We start from the raw sequence: 17927 nt of genomic DNA, 5'->3' as shown, positions 1-17927 counted from the left end.
CATTTTACAACTCCAAGACATCCTCAATCAAATAGTCTAATTGAAATATTTCACTCAACAATAATAGAACAGAAATGACGAAATTAATGCAAATGCAAAAAGAAAAAGCAATTAATAAAAGAAACGCACAACCGAAACAAACAACAATTAAAATTGGACAAACAGTTTTCGAAAGAAATCCCCTTGCCGATCGAAACAAATCAAAAAACAGATATTTAGGCCCATTCATAATTGAATCAATTAACAACGACAACACTTGTATCATGAAAAACAAAAATAACCAAAGAAAGAGAGTACACCTTGATAATTTAAGACCCCCTGTTCTAGGATTATCCTCTGGATCCTCATCACCCAATCCTTCCAGTCCCCGAAATTGACAAAAATAACATAAAATGCCGGACTTTTACTACAAAAGTTGGGTATAGCGAAAAACATAATAGATCATTGGACCTTCATAAGAATATTTGATGTAGATAATCTTATCTCAGAGTATAATAATCTTAGAAACAAAGTATATAATCACCTTTCAAATGTAGAAAATAGATTTAATTCCAGCAACTCAGATCATTTTAGAAAAGACTTATTACATTACTAAACTATTTTAAACGAATTATTTATCCGAATAGATGAAAGAATTTTACAATTATTTCCCAACACCATTTCAGAAAACAAAAGAACAAAAAGAGGAATACTTAATATTTTCGGAAGTGCAATAAAAGCAATAACAGGAAATTTAGATAATGAAGACGGCAAACGATATGAAGAAATGATTTCAAAATTACAAGCAAAACAAAACAAACAAAAATTATTACTCGATGAACAAATCTCTGCAATTGAAAAATTCAACATCACAATTTCTAAAAATAATCACATTTTCGGAAGAAATATTGAGAATTCTGGAAAATTTAGAAACAGCAGTCAGTTTCGCCAAACTCAAAACTCTGCATAATTCAATAATAATCCCCGAAGATTTATTGCATGAGTTGAAAATAGTAAAAGAGAATCTTAATTATAAAAATTTTGCTTTTGAACCTAGAAAGAAGAACATCTTGCTCTATGAGGGAATAATTGAAATTAAAGCATATCAAAAAGACAAAAAATTATCGTTTATTTTTGAGGTTCCTTTAACTGAACTCCAAAATTATCATTATTACCAATTATATCCTTTTCCAATCTGCTCAAATCCAAAATCCTGTCAAGTCATAATTCCGTCACACAAATTCCTTTTCCTTAACGAGTATTATTTCACATTGACCAACGAAAAATGTAACGAAGTGAAACCTGGAGATTACATTTGCAATTTACCACAAACTAAAAAAATATCTCAAGACGCACCATGTGAAATTCAACTTCTGAAATTTACTCAAAAATATCAAGATTGCCAAATCCTCCACATCCAGATCAACGATTTACAAATACAAAAAGTGGACAAAAATCAGTGGATAGGAATTTTTCCAACCGAACAACCAGTAACATCAATTTGTAATCAAGATGAAGAATCCCTGTCAATAAAAGGAAGTTATGTAATCGTCGTTCCTGATGGATGCAAACTCCAAATGAACTCGACAACTCTCCAAACCTATCAAAATCCGGATTTTCCGAAGATTCCCATTCAACTCCCGAAAATTGAAATTTCTGAAATGGATTCAAGAAAAGAAAACTTTCTCCACTTAGAACCTCTCGAACTTAAAAAAATCGACTTAAACAACCTTCAACCCGTGTATCATCAAATGCAGCAAATTGAAGAAACCCTCCGAAGAGAAGATGATGAACCAATTTCATACAACACAAATATTTGGACAATTTTAATCTATGTTTTGTTGTTAGCTGTTGCTCTCTATTTTTTGTGGACCAAATGTCTCTACCCTCGATATATGACGAGAAAGCTCAACCAACAAGCCGCCGCAAGTCAGCCCACGCCGTCTGCAATTCCAATTGAAAATTTGGATTCTCGTACGATCCCCAAATTTCCAACACGCGCTTTCCAACACCGTGGTCATCAAAAACCTTGCAACTCCTACAGGATTTATTATTATAAATTCAGATCATGAAAATACGCATTTTAGCCTGGAACATAGTCTTGAGTCGTGGTGCTGCTAATCATTATTTTCGAGTCATTCGTAATATTGTAAAAGTTATAATTTGATTTATTAATAACAAGTGAAATAATTGTAAAAGTAAAGTTGTAATAATAAATATAAAGTGTAAATTTGTTAAAGCTCCCACGTTAACTAACGTTGGCGTTTTTATAGTTTTGAAACAGCTAATACATATAATAAACATCATGAAAATCGTTTATGGTCTCCTCTTCACCTTAAAAAATAATCTTATAAAAAACTCTTATCCCTCACCTCACTTTTTTGATAGAACAAATAAAGGCTGAAGTTTTGTAAAAATGTTGGCATTTACTCTTCGGGTTTTTAATTTAGTTTTTCACTATTTCAATTCAATCCCCGGGGTGTTATAGAACGCCCTGTTAATTTTTCCTTTTATTTAGAGAACCGCTGACATCATCACTACATATTTTTCTTATAAATAAATCAAAATTGTAAAAATTATTAGATTTATTCAAGAACGGATCATGTGAATATATCTTAAGCAATTTCCGTTCCAATTTTTTTATTATCTTTTGCAGAATAATTGAATTTTTCTATCGAAATTGTGCATAATCGGAATCGCTCAAAAAACTTAAAAATAAAACCGCTTCCAACTGTAAAATGTAAAATGTACGAATAGAAAACAAAGCCGGCATAACAATATAATTTTCAAAGCAATTTAGGGATGGAAAGAAAAGGAATCATGTATTAATTTGTGTGTGTTTGTTTTAAACACCAAAGTCAGCTAAAGTCCGAGACGAAATCAAAATTAATGGGAACCTTATCATCAGTGAAACACATCAACTGTTATTGAATAACAAGTTTTTTTGCGCCACAAGCAAGTTTTTAATCCGATTGTTTTTAGCATTTATAAACTATATGAGCACGTTCCACTTTTTCATATGCAAGGCGATTTTTCGTATAATTTTCCACCCAACAATCAAAATTTGTTGTAATTCCTTCAATTTTTCTCATTATTATAGAAAAGTCAATTTCTAACAGGAATTAAAAAATCATGAAAAAATAATATACCCAGTATTTAACCACTTGAGTTTTTCATGAAAACCTTTAGAATATTCACTAACATCACCTACATAGTTTTTCAAAAATGATTGTAAAATGTTTTCGTAGAAAAAAAAACACTATTGTTGTAAATAAAGTGCCCGGAAAATCTCTGGTCAAGAACAATGAGCTAAACGCAAGTGTGGCCACCTACCTTTTGGGATTGTGGAAACTGAAGGAAAGTCGTCAAAAACAACACCATTATTTAAGAACGCAAATAAAATTTAAAAACTTTACAATAATTGTACCACCAACGACTACCACCTTGCAAATGAGCAAGCGAATCTTGGGAGGTGTGAAGGGCGATGGGAAGGAGTGGGAAAAGGTTGGCGGGAAGGGACTGTCGAGACGTTCTTGTTCACACGGTAATAAAAATTATAAAAAAAAATTGCCAGAGCTGGACAGGAGTACAGGGCTGGTCCTAACCCGGATGCAAATCGCAAAAATTACGCTCCTACTCGGATTAATTATTAATTACTGACTAAAAAAAATGTCAACGGTGCTGTTTCAATAATTACAACTATTTTGAAGTTGTTTTCTTATTAATAACTTAACTATTCTTATTAATAACTAATAACTTCAGTTAAAGAGCAGATACAGAGAAACTTTTTACTATTGTTATAACTGTGATAAGTGTTTCCAATGCTATCATTTAAGACAAAGTTGTTTTTAAGTTGTCAATGCCTTTAAGGACTACTGGTAAGAGCTAGAAAAAAGATAGTTCGGTCAAAATAGACATTTCAATCTTTGGGACATCATTACAATTTACAAATAGAATATTAAAAGTCCTGATCGATCCCAAAAAAAATATTCAAGATTAAAGGTCAAATGTATCGGTTTTTGCAATCTTTCTCGTAAACGGTAAATGTTTTCATTAAAATAGGTCAGACAAAAGTTGTAGACCATGCAATTGTCTACAAAATATCTACCGATATTTGGACTGTTGCTAAATACACGTAACTTTACGACGGTTTGCGTGTGGCTCGCTATTTTAAACAATTTTTGCAAAGCTATGGTAGATGCAACGTAGTATTTCGGAATACTATCTTCTTATATACTATGCTATCATTTAAATTTATAATTAAAATAGGCGGTTTAAAGTCTTTCCAAAGTACCTCACATTATTTAAAGTAATTCCCATCCACAAAAAAGGGTCGTAGTCAAATTGGTTCCCGTTAATCTTTATAAATATAATTCTGTTAAAGGTGGTTTATTCGGGGTTAACAGTTTTTTTTAAAGGAGATTGTTATTTTTTAAGCCTAAAGCTCTCTGTAAAATTCGTAAAGTGTTCTGCAAGTAAGTTCATTTTGCTCTGACCGTTTTCAGTTTACTAATTTGCGTTTGCCATTGCATTTCATTTTTTTCGATTACGTTGGGCATAAAATACTGAATTCTCACAGACAGGGTTCTATGTGCTCCGAGAAAAAAGTTTGAGAGAACTTAGATATGTGTCAAGTATCAAACAAAAAATGTGCTTCTAGCTCTGGAGTTCTAGTTCTTATTCGATTTTACATCATTTGCTCTAAATTATCCGTCGCTTTTAAATTCTGTGCACCCTTATACTATTAAATCGGATAAGTGCGTCAAAACACTTATAAAACAAGTATTTTATGCTTTTATACTTTGCGACCCCTTTTTTCTTATTTTAATAAAAAAATTGTCATCTAGGGAATGAAGCTGTTATACACCGGCCCATCAATTTAATTCGCAATTAAATGCGTGATTAACTGGTCATGTGATCAAATTGAAGCAGTTTGATTGGGCTATTGGCGTTCTTAACTTTTAACAACGTATTAAAGTTTAATGAAGCTTTCTAAAAACCGGCCCTAATGGTGCTATTCTCTAACTTCTAGTACTATCTTAAGGCTCTATTACTTTTATATTTAGCGTGGCCGACGAAAATGACATTTCGCTTCACTCATGTGGCCGTTTCACTGGACATGAAATTCTGATTCAAATCAGAAGGCCTTGAAGCGGCCGGCATATAGGGCCCTCTACAGGGCAGAATAGACGCGAAATTCGAAAAATTCCACCATTACTTAGTTACTGTTAAATAATATACATTTTTACATTATATACATTCTCTTGACACTTTTCAGGTACTTTTCTTAATTTAATAATCTCGCTCTGAGTTGTTTTTTTCGTTGTTTCTTGTAATTGTGTTTTTCCTTACATTTTATTCAATGGTTAAACGTAAGTGTTTCGCTTGCAGTAATCCGAATAAATTTTTATTGAAAATCTCAAGCAACTATGAAGATTGTAATAAATGTGTAATTAACTCTCTTTGCACAATACTGTGGTATTAGTATACTTAGGTTATTACTTAGTAGAAAAAAAACAATATACGAGGGGATTTCAAATATAAACCGGAATTTGTTTATAATTTTAACAAATAACAAAATTTTAACTAAACTTTTTAAACTACTTTTCCACGAACACTTCACAAAGCTTTCTTTACAGCATTTTTTAGTCAACTACGTAAGAACGGCGTATGAGCAAAATTTTGAAGCTCATCGTCATAGTGGAATCTAAAACTTTACCTATTGCCCCAGTGCTTCTTTATGTGGTTCAATAAAAATTAAACTCACAAGGTGACAGATTAGGACTATAAGGAGAATATGGAGGAGTCTTTCAGTGTACGTTTTCCAAAATCTTTGCCGTCAAAGAGGCACTATGCAGTAGAGCGTTTTCTTGCAACAAAATCACACCTCTTGCTGAAAGATTCCGTCTTTTTGATCAAAATGAAGAGTTAATTTTTCGATTAAAAGTAATATGGATCATTCATTTGGACGTTTGGTTTACAAAAAATCCGTGTACTTAACGCCATAGGTCATCCAAAATAAAGAGACTATGTTTTCTCTATCTGAAACCACAACTTTGATTTATCGACTTTAGAAAAATATGGGTAGTCACTTTTTTGAATTGGATTAGATTTATTTGAATTCTGGAATAAAATGACGAATTCAGGTTTTATCATACGTAATAATGAATTGAAAAAATTCCACTGAGAACCTAAGAACCTCGGTGGAACCTCTTCTACATAACTGGCAACGCACTAAGCCAAAAAACTTCTATAAAAAAGTATAAAACTACCAAAGAAATGGCGTATGTGCATGAAGGTAGAGGAAGAATACGTGAAAAAGTTGCTTGAAATTAAATTTCCTGTTTATATCTGAACTCTCTAGGTATTTTTCAATGTATTTTCTCTTTTAATCAAAGGTTTAAAAGATTAGGTATAATACTAAACTTTGCGTAAACCATTTTCGCAGCAAATTATTGACTACTTATGTCTTTTTTTCTGTTTTACTCATTGCAGTAAATGTTGTACGTATTTAGTATTTACTCTTCCAAATCTTAGGCGTATCAAATCAGTCACTGGAAAAGCTCATTATTATTATAGCGTCTCGGGGTGTGATTCTACGTACTCTTTATCGTATTGGAATTAATTAGAAATTTCCAAAAGATCAAATTTAACTTCCATCGCTGAAAAACTTCTTTGGAAGATATTTTAACTCACCATCTTGGTCTTAACGCATATATGAGCAAATTATTTTTTTTTAACAGAAAACTTTTGGTATGACGGCGAAATGACAAGGCTTGACGGCTAAAATTTTAAACTCAAACGAAGTAGAGGTCGTAATCTGCCGTGCAATTGGAAATGTCAAATAGAATCAATTTCAACAATGAAAACTAGGCTCAGTTAGAGTTCCTTTATTGGGAGAGTTGGGACACTGAACGTCAAACCGATTTTGTATTATGTGGATGAGGTATATGTTTTTATTTTTTTTTAATAAAATTTTTGTTAGAAACTTATGTCAGAGGTTCATGTCGAAAATGATTTCAAGGTTATAATTTTTGTCAAATGAATAAAATGACATAATTTTACGTCAAATTTAACCAGGGATTACTATTTAAAACAAGAAAATAATTGAATACCTACAAATATTAATGTTCCCATTTCTGAAATTTGTCGATATTTATTTTAGTATTAAATACATAACATAACACATACTTGACTGCTAAAAATGCCTTTCTTTCGGTCACAATTTTAAGTTAAACACCTCGTCCCAAAAATTGGTCATCGAGAACCCACCATATTTACCGTCGTCTTTTTAAATTTCCCAAAAAAATTATGTTGAAGGTCTTCTCGTGTGAAAAACGTAACAAAATCGTGAATTCCAATTACTTTATAATTTGAAACAGAATCTAAAGTTTACGTAGAAGCTAAAGGCGGCCAAACAGCGACAGGTTCAACTTTTCTAAAAATTAGAACCAATTCTGGGTTCAAGTACCTAGGTATTTTGTAAACGCATAGACAAATTCCTTAAATCTCATAGATTTTGTACATAACATTGTTTAGACAATCCACTTTTCCAAATGCTTGTTAATAATAATAAACGTAAAACTTGTCAGGAAAAGTTGAATTTCTCTCTCTTTCGTCGATGATTACCATTCCTTAAAGTTAAGGGAAAAATGTTTATGATGAAGAGTTTAGACGTACAATTCTTGTACTTACAAAAAAGTCTCTTTTAAAAGTTGGAGTTCATATCAAGAAAAACAGTGAATTGACGACGACTGCTAGTTTAAACCATTTCTAAACGCAGTTAGTCGACGAAAAAGGGAAACATTTTTGACAATTTATTTGACTTTTCGCCAAATTTTGAGTATAACACCACTGATTTCTATCCCAATTTGTTTTTTTACACATTCCAGCGGACGTATATGAAACAAAATTTCGAAAATTTACATTCAGTGCCCAACTCCCAATATTGGAACTCTAGGCACACTGGAACGGCCAAATGAGTGAAGCTATTTGTCATTTTCGTTAGCCACGATATTTAGTAAGGGGAACTAAAAACCTGCGTAGAACACGCGTATTAATAACAGTAAGTTAATATTAATGTTAATGGCTTGTTGTGACGCAAATAAACGTAAGTTTAAAAAGCAAAATCGAGTAAAAAAATAAGCACCTCTTCTGTCAGCCACGGTTAAAATAGCAACCGCCCTTTTTATTGCATTTATGAATTCGCCTTCTCAAATTGAGAAAAATTTACCTAAGTTGTTGGTACTTATCTGTCATACTTTTTGACGTATGTCAATTTTTTTGTCAAAATTTTCATTTGCAGTGCAGGTTCACTCACATTATCACAGCTCTTGAAAAAAAATGAAAAAACACGTTTTGTTTTGATTCCGGCAAAGTCTGAAACAAAGTACAAAAAGGAATTGGTTGAATGATTAACGAAAATACTTTGTTGGTGGGAATGAAAGATTCATAGCTAATTTCTTTCTACAACGTGTCTCACCTAAGATTTTCGAGCTTAATAACTCAGTTATTTGTAAACGGATTGTTATGAAATTTAGAATGCACAGAGGTGGTCTTTCAAATTACCATTGGATCATTAAACGCCGAAAAATAGGTTGCCACACAAAAAAATGTAATCGCTCGGCTGATCCAAGGAAAAAATTAGATTTTGTCGTTAAAAACTTGATCAAAGTTTTGAAATTATTTGAGCAATACTTCAGTTGATGAAGCATTGCTAAGCATTAAATATTATTTATTTGGTGAAATTACTTTAAAAACGAACAACAGTGGCAGGAATTTCTATGGTGTTGAAAAAGGAAACAAAATTCGCCTATGGAAAGTGTCGTTGGACTTCTTGTAAAATGTTATTCAAATAAAGCCTTCATAATATTTAAAGTCCAAAGAATAGGCAATAATTTGAAGACACATGAAGCGTACGTGAACTAAATCGAGTGAGAATAAAACACGTCACTAGAAACGAAGGAATAGTTGGAGCTGTATTCCAAGAGTTTGAAGAGAATCCAATCATCAGCGTACAAAATATTTCCAAACTTCTAAACGTTCAAGTGTCTAGAATTTTTCAGTTGTTGTTCAGTCTTTTAATCCTTTTTGAAAAAACTAAAGCATCCAGTACTAAAAGTAAGTCAAAAATATTGTTTGTTAACTTTGTATGAGTGAGAGGTAAATGTGAAATGTCTCTTGCGTGACATGTTTGTGCGAGTAGGATTGACCAAAATTCAGTGATAGTGCTCATTTGTTTCATAGATCTACGCTTTTGCATTTGTACCCACGTTTAACAGTTTTTTTCTTTTTTCATGCAAAACAAACGTCTTTCAGAGTTAATTTTTTTCTTACAGCATTTTATATTGACTATGAATTTTTTAAAATAAGTCTTAAATGATATAACATTTTGAAAAGGCAGGTATAAATTACCTTTTCACGACTTTGGTTGTTGCATTAATTGAATATTTTAGAATCTTTGGATTCTAAAATATTTGCATTTTGAATTTCATAAAAATCCGTTGACAAATATCTAAGGTATCAAGCTGGAAAGTCTTAGGTGAGACACCCTGTTTAATTTTTATCGGAATTGACTATCTTTGTGGTTGCCGTAACTAAGGGTCTGATTTCATGTTTGGTCGCAAAGTTGCGTGGGCCGCAGTTGCATAGCAGCAACCAATTACGTTGCTAGATTTGCGTCGTTGCTATAACAATACCGACGCACCGACTTGCGTCGGTCGTGAATCAACTTGAAATTAGCCCCTTATGGACAGATTTCAAGTTGAATTACAACCGACGCAAGTCGGTATTGTTATAGCAACGGCGCAAATCTAGCAATGTTATTGGTTGCTGCTAAGTAACTGCAAACGACGCAAATTTGCGATCACATTTGAAATCAGGACCTAGGACAATACATATTTGACTATAATGACCGGTCATTAAGATCTTTTTAATTCCCTATTATTACATTATTGTTCATAAAAAGTACATTACTTATGGTGCTTGTATTTAAATTTTGAAAAACAAGTTTTTTAAAACACGAGAGTATTTTCTCGTTTATCTCTGAAAAGGTAATAAATCTGAAGGTTGTGTGTACATTTTGGAATTGGAACGGTAGTTGAAAATTTCAAATCCTTTTCTGCTGTCGAGGCATTCGTCAAGGAAATATTAGATAAGATCCCCTGTATTTTTCTGTTTTATAACACTTTTATGAATTTATTATTAAGCGCTTCACGTTCCTGAAATATGATTATTTGTTATGTTTTTATCTGTTTTTCTATTTTCATAATTTTTGTAAACATAGAAATGTGGAATGAAATATTTTTAAAACCGATCTGGCTGAATGATCAATCTTTCTTATCACTGTCAACAGTGAAATATTATAAATTACAACCAACTAAAAGCACAACAAGCATTTGTTATCCCAAGACAACAATCCAAACTCAAATATTTTTACTTTCGGAAAACGTCAGGGGATTTCCTCACTATTAAAACTTTGTGATTCTCACCGGAACAATGAATTTTTGTGGAATCCCGAAAGAAATGAAGCTAATCAAATGAGCCATAATGGTTTCTACTCATCTTATAAAGAAATAATAAAATAAAAAGAAATCAGTTTTTACTTACCTTTCGTGACTTGTGGCTGTGTGTTTTGTGGGAATAACAACAATTAACAATTGTTAATATATTCTTTAATATCACATTTTATGAAAGTCACTTAATTAGAAAATAGAATATTCTCTAGGTCTATCCGTAACGAAAAATATTTTTAAAAGAAATGTGTTTAATGCAGAATTTAATAAAGAAGAATTTATTGGAACATTTACGTTTACGTTTTATTTACTGAAATATATACGGATTACATGGTTAACATTTATACTGTTTCTATATTATTGACTTGTTTAAATATAGGTTTTATTGCAATCTTATTTACATTCGTTTATTTAATACAAAATGATCAACACAGAATAGTACACAGTTAATTCGGCCAAAATATTTCTTATACACTTACAAAACAACTTTCAAATCAATGACGAAATGTAGAATCTCCATTTTTGTGATTATGAGATTTAAAGCATTTTCAAATGAAGATTTTACATTTGTTTACAATGTGTGGGTTTACAAACTAAACAACGTGCGATTAATCTTGAAACTTGAATAAATTCATTAAGAATTTATTCGAATTTCCGGAGTTGGAATATTCCGACGATTTTGAACATATTTGTTTTTTTTTTTGATTTTATGTTTTCTTCGAAAAACGATTTGACACTAAATGCATAAACAGACACTGACACTAACGTAAAATTATTAATATTTACACACATTTAAGAGACGAATTTTTTAGTCCCTAACATTGATTTTATTAAATGTTTCGAGTGTTTTGTATGGACATGCATTCAAGACATTTACCATTTAGTGGCTAACAGTGTCATCAACTAAGCCATCATTTAAGCGTCAAATCATTTTTCGATTTACAAATCTGTTAAAAACTGTCTAGAATTAGGCCAAGGAGTAGGCTTCCTACAAATGAGTCGAAAGTATTTGTTCTAAACAAACATAAAAAACAGACTCCTGTCGTGTACTTCTGAACGGTCATTAGAAATTTTCAATGTTGTTTAATTCTACTAGAAGTCGAGGAGGAATTTATTTAAAAATTTAGTTTGCAATCTTATGCAACAAAGGCAGTCTTGTGAACATTGTCTCTTAAATTTTTTACAACTAAATTCTACGGTTTTATTTCCGGGATACGTGTTGGGGTTTATTGGTGGTGTGTGATAAAATTTCCGTTTTGAAATTTCTCATGACCTTTATTATACATCATATTGACATAATTTATAGCGTGAAAACATCAACAATAACAGCAACAACATTATAGCAACAACAATGTAAACTAATAGAAAGTGGTATAGGTTACAGTTGGGCGACAAAATAATTTGTTCTGCAACATTAGTCTTTGAGTTTGATAAAAATGTAATCTATACAACGTTCAGTCAGTTTAACGTCATAACGGTCGAATTTGCGACTGACTATCTACAATATGAATAAATATTTCGATCTAAATGCTATTTGTATTTGACGAATTATGAGCTTATCCGGCACCAAGAAGTTTTGTATTGGTATGTGTTAGGTAGTCACTGATACTATTTAACAATGCACCACAATTCATAAGAGTTCTTTGTTTCAGGCAATGATGATGGTACCAATGTACTCGGAAATTATTTGGTGTTGTTCATCTCGATTTTCTTAATTGATCACAGTACTGTTTCCATTTCTGCTATTTCTGTCTTCTGACTGCAAAACACAATGTTCGGTCAAAACGTGTCTATTAATTTTTAAAATACAGCATATGTTTTGGATTAGGTTTCAAGGTTTTTTTGTTAAAATTTTTGAGATCACATGCGATTTTTGTTATATTGAACTAAGAAAATTACCATTAGGGCTTTGCGTTTATATAGGGTGTTCATTTTCCGAGCTTCACCACGGGGATCTCAGTTATTATCAAAGATACGAGGTCGGTTAAATTAGGACAAAGTTGCGCATTTTTTTTGCTGAATAATTATCTAAAAGAAAATTTGATGTGTCATTAATTAAAAATTTTGATTTAACTTGCTTTGTTGTCTGTCTGTCTGTTTCATAATTTTGGAGCCAAATTTGAAAGTGTTCCCGTTGCCTCAATTAATTGAAATTTTGTATACTTACTTAATCTGCGAGACAATTTCGCATTTTTGCGAAGAGTGTTTTATAAAAAAACTCAACAATTTTGTTTTTAAATAACCTAGATTTTTGAGGGTTATTGAATTTGAATCTGGAAGGTTCACTTTTTTGCTAAACTTACTTATTTAAAAACTAAACGACGTTGATAAGCTAGAATTTTAATCTTCGCAAAACAAAGCAAGACAAAGTTATAAAAATTCTGTTCACATATTTATTAGAACTGTCAAAATTTAGTTTGTTAAGCAATATTTTTGACGTTTTTTCAAAAGCAGTCTTTGCAAAAACGCTTTTTTTCAATTTAATTAGCATGTAATATTCGATTGTATCCATTTCATACATCATTGTAAACAACAAACAAAAAGACTTTTCAAGAATACAAGTATCAAATATAGGGTCTACAAGAAAAATTAACGTTGAGTGTTGTAACTCTAACATAAAGAGCGCCTTGGAAAAGGTAATAACAGATTTAGATTTGTTGTAAAAAAGTGCCTGAAAAATGTCCTACTTAAAAACGTCTAGTTCTTTTAGTTTTGGCTTAAAAAAATAAAAACAAAAAGTATAAAATTTTCATTTTTTCAAAAACCAAAAATAACTCTTCAAATTTTCTTTGAGATAATTGTTCAGCATAAAAATGCGCAACTTTGCAACTTATAATAACTGAGATCCCCATGGTGGAGCTCGAAAAACGGACACCCTGTAGAAAAGAATTTTGTATAAAGACAATATTTCACCAATAAATGAATATTGCTTTGGGAAAAGGTTAAAGAAATTGGGACAAAATACGCCAGTCTAATACTGTTACTCCCCAAGAGAATAGTCTCGCAAGAGCAGCTTCTCACAACAAACGGCACACAAATTTTCAAATAAAAATAACATAAACCCAAATTTAAAGCTGATTTATGCAGATTGGACGGAAAGTACTACACACTGTCTTCGGTTTTGGTGCAACAATTTTATTTCACTATTGATTTTTACTTCGTTGCATAATGTTTCCATACTAAGGTTCGGCTCGCATACGATTATTTTTCTCTGCTGTTTGCTCTTTATTTTTCATTAAATTAACATAAAGTTTGGAAAAGCTTCAATTACACTTTTTCCCTAGAAATATTTCAGATTTTTTAGCACATAATCACTGGTTTAAATTTTAAACATGGAACAGGAAACAAAGAAGGTATTTAAAGTGTACAAAAGTTAATATTTGAACGGAAGGTGCATGGAGAGCTCTTGACATCACACAACATAAACTTACACAACTCTAATAGCACCCACCGGAGTAACAACAAAACACTTACTTACTTCAAGAAGTGCCTTTAGAATGAAATGAGTGAAACTCTCCCTAAAGATTAATACAGTTTCTTTAAAAAATGAACAATGTTTACTGATTTTACCCACATTTGTTGTTCTTATTTTGCATAATTTAAAAAAAATGTGCGTTTTTTTTGTTTTTATTGCCGAGACAAATTGTAGGTTACTTTGAGTGACAAAACACACTTACCTAAAACTGTTTGCAAATTTGCAATTTTTCACATAAATCAGTAACAAAAACTCGTAAAATATTGCGACAAAAAATTTGTTGTCAACACTGAACCATTTAAGTGTATTCTATCTATAAGTAGCCAAATTAAAATCTTAAGCTGTCGCCCCCTTGCTAACATAAATCATAACTAAAAGCCGCTCAGTGTTAATTTTAGCAAAATTCTCTATTTTTAGAAAAAAGTCAATCAAACAGCAATAGATTTCAATTTCGTATTTAAATCAACAACTAATCTGCCTGTCTGCTGTTTAACGTTGCTTGGTTGTAAGCCAATTATAGGTCACAATAAAAATCTATACGATGCGGTTTTCCATAGAAATGATGTGACATTCATTTTTGACATCTAAAAAATTATACTCACATTTCATTTGATTTTGTAACTTTTTCTGCTGTCTGTTCGGATCCCTATATTGCAAAAAAAACTGGAAGTCTCCTAATTTACAAAATTTGAATTGCGATGTATCGAGCCGTACAATATACGTTACAACATGTAACGTGTGACAGAGATAGGTAGAATCGGTTCACTTTCTTAACAACCACTGTGGTGCAAATAAGTAACCTGTTACCATGACAACTCATATAAAAAGTTATTGGCAAGAGCACGCTGTTTGCACTACAATGAACACTAAAAAACTGCACGGCTTTTACATTAATTTTGTCTACTTGTCCTTTGACAAATTAATTAAATTAAAGTTACGAAAAGTTACGGGAAATTTGACAACGTATAACTGGTTACTGCTCACTGGGCAAAACATATCAGCATAAAAAACATCATTGCTAATTGAAAAAAAAATTATGTCAGATAATTTCATTAATTCTAAATTATTCTTTGCTTTCTGGATTCTTAATTACATAAATTACACAAATTCCGTATTATCTGCTGCAACACGTATCAATAATTGATTCAGTTCGAGTTGCACATAACTTCATTGCATGCAAGCGAAATTTCCACTTCAGTTAAGCAATTTATGTTCACGTGTTCATCTACTGCCTACCGTTAATTTTTTTGTAAAAAATAAACATTACTACCACCGAGACTTACGTAAAATGAAAATATTGCACAAAATTATGATACAAATTATTGTATTTCTGCTACATCATGTGTACTATTTGTATATTTTAAAATATGTGCTTATGCCTGCTTTTGTGAAATATTTCGTACAACGATTCTATCTGAAAAAAGCTTCTCCATACTTGTGCTTCTGATTTTATTTATGAAATCGACTAACACACGGCGCTATGAATTTTAAAAGAGCGACATGTTTATGGAAAATTCATACGAATGATTTACTGACAGGTTCCTTAGATTAATACGTGTGTTGAATATTGATGTGGATATTTACATAAATCTGAGGACGTCTAATGCATTACTAAAAAGTGTAAGCCTAAAAGTAAGCCTATTCCCGCTTTATTAAATTAATTAGGTGCCATAAATTCACATTCTTGCAATATTAAATTAAATTTTGTATATTTGGATTTACATTTGTTTAAAAGCACAAGTTTATTATTACTCTCTTATTATGAACCCTTATTACACTACGCAAAAATGAACTCGGATGTTGTAATTAGTTTACTTTCTGCTACAGCTTCGATACCAAAATACTAGGATGCGACATGACGTTCCCTTCTCGTTAGTTGCATTAGGATCGCCAGGTAGCGCAGTTGTTCCTAACTTGTCTTATTAGGTCTAAGAAAAACGTAATTAAAAAAATAGATTCCTTTATGTAACGATGAGGAGGCACAAGAGATAAAGGTAAAGTAAAAAATTGACCGGAAATTTTATTACAAAAAAAAACTACAAAAAAAGTGTTTTTTTTGTTGATAACACTTTAAGCCTTCTTTTTGATCTCTGAATCCTAGATTATAAACACTATTTTAAAACACACTTACTATAGCAGCGTGTTTTAAATTAATGTTCTTACTATCTTAAAACACGCTTCCCATAGCAAGGTGTTTTTAATTAAAATGTTTCAACAAAAAATTTGAATAGCACTTATGCGAAAATGCTTAACTTCGCCCATACGCTCGTTGCCTAACGACAGCCCTCAAACTTTAAGCTGGTGTTTTTGCACTCGTATTATTAATAACAATTTCCTTAGGTTGAAATTTTAGTCGCCAGATTTTTTCAATTTATGAAAAGTTTGTTGTCCTGTTTTTTTACAATACAATTAGCGAACTAGTTGAATTATAATTAATTTAAAAAAATTTGAAGCCGAAACCAAAAATTGAGTTATTATCAAGGTTTATTATGTACCTCGTTTCGCCTCCTAGTTTTTAGTTCTCCGTAACAAGATTATAACTCCATTTGTGCTTTTTCGCAGCTTATTACCGAAATAAACAACTTATTTGTTTTGATTTTCCAGAAATGCTAAATTACGGTTACTTAATAATCGTATAATACAACGTTTTGTAAAAATATCGCGTAGTTTGTTTCACAAACGAGAAACTTGCGATTAAATAAAAACGCGGACTTAATCTGTCGCCTTTTTTTAAGCTTGCTCGAACCTGGGATTAAAAATGTTAGAGAAATTTCATGCTGGATGTGTTTAAAGTAAAAGGATGTCTAGAATATCAGATTGGATTACCAAATGAGTTAACGTTGCCGTTGTTCTAAATTATTGTATTTAAACCATTGGTTGCTGAAATAAGGCACTCTCCAATAAAAGAAGAATATTTACGCATGGCGTATTTAAAATAAAATAACAATAAAAAAAATTAATAACTATACTTGATTAAAAATTAAATGTTACACATAATTTTCAAACCGAATCTAATCTATGTTTAATGCCCCTTTTTATTAAAAACTGAAATGTTAGTGTAAAATATTTTTCAATGTTACATTATAGGCTTTGTGAAAAAGATAAACTGTGATCATAAATAACCTTAAATGTTAAAAATAACGTACTTACCCAAATAAATCAGAGTTGCTACTTTTATCTGGATTTAAGCTTCTTAACCTAGATCTGGCTTGTTCTCCAGAAACTATTACACTGAAAATAACAAAAAACCCATTTGTATTAGCTTAATAAGGACAATTGTGTATCCTATACTATTTGTAAATTAGAAATACACTTTCATTTATTTCATCCTTCAATAAGGAACAGCTGAAACAAAATTGGTTCAAGGACTACAAGGAATTGTGTTATTATTATCACTTTCGATAACAGAAAATACCAGGTTGTAGTGACAATAGGCGGGCAGCTGCACAAGTTATAACAAACTTTCATGTTTTTAACTTTAATTAATAAGTTGGTGGATACTCTTGAATTTACAATGTGTTCAAAAATGGTTGTTCATCAAGGTGACTATGGAATTCAAATTTAATTTGCCGCTTCGTCCAAATGATTATCGTAGTATCGTAGTTTGTCTGTCAAATTTTTGAATTATCTTTTCACTCACTTTTTTAATTTTTTGGCAAAGTTGTTTAAAGTGTAGGGTTTGTTTTGTATTGTGTTTTATATTTCCGTGATTTTCGTTGTTGTGTATTTTTTAGTTATTGGATTCGAAGCCTTTTTGCATAATTTTGACGGATCTGTCACTTTGACGGCATTCACAATTTACATTAAGCGGCACATTACGTACCAATTTCATAGGTGACTTGATGAACAACCATTTTTGAACACATTGTATTTAATCCAACTGCTTCACAAAGTGATAAGGTAAATTGGGACCAAACATGCGAAAACAATTGTAAATTTAGTACCGTGATAAGTACTAA

General features: G+C 31.4%; 1 protein-coding gene across 3 annotated transcripts in view; it reads right to left on the bottom strand.

Annotated features, from left to right (window-relative positions):
- Positions 1-10770: 10770 nt before the first annotated feature.
- The window catches only part of Nmdar2 (NMDA receptor 2), a 186540-nt gene continuing 179383 nt past the window's right edge, over positions 10771-17927 (bottom strand). For all 3 annotated transcript variants that reach the window (XM_015978316.2, XM_008193054.3, XM_015978318.2), the window contains 2 exons: positions 17119-17199; positions 10771-12252 (listed from right to left, as the gene is read on the bottom strand). In XM_015978316.2, coding sequence (XP_015833802.1) covers positions 12213-12252; positions 17119-17199 — 121 coding nt within the window. In that variant the 3' untranslated portion in view covers positions 10771-12212. The remainder of the gene's footprint in view (positions 12253-17118; positions 17200-17927) is intronic.

Source organism: Tribolium castaneum, chromosome 1, assembly GCF_031307605.1.
Source record: "Tribolium castaneum strain GA2 chromosome 1, icTriCast1.1, whole genome shotgun sequence".
NCBI classification, from domain to species: domain Eukaryota; kingdom Metazoa; phylum Arthropoda; class Insecta; order Coleoptera; family Tenebrionidae; genus Tribolium; species Tribolium castaneum.
The sequence above is the reverse complement of the archived record's forward strand: the minus strand, read 5'-3'. Positions and strand labels throughout refer to the sequence as shown.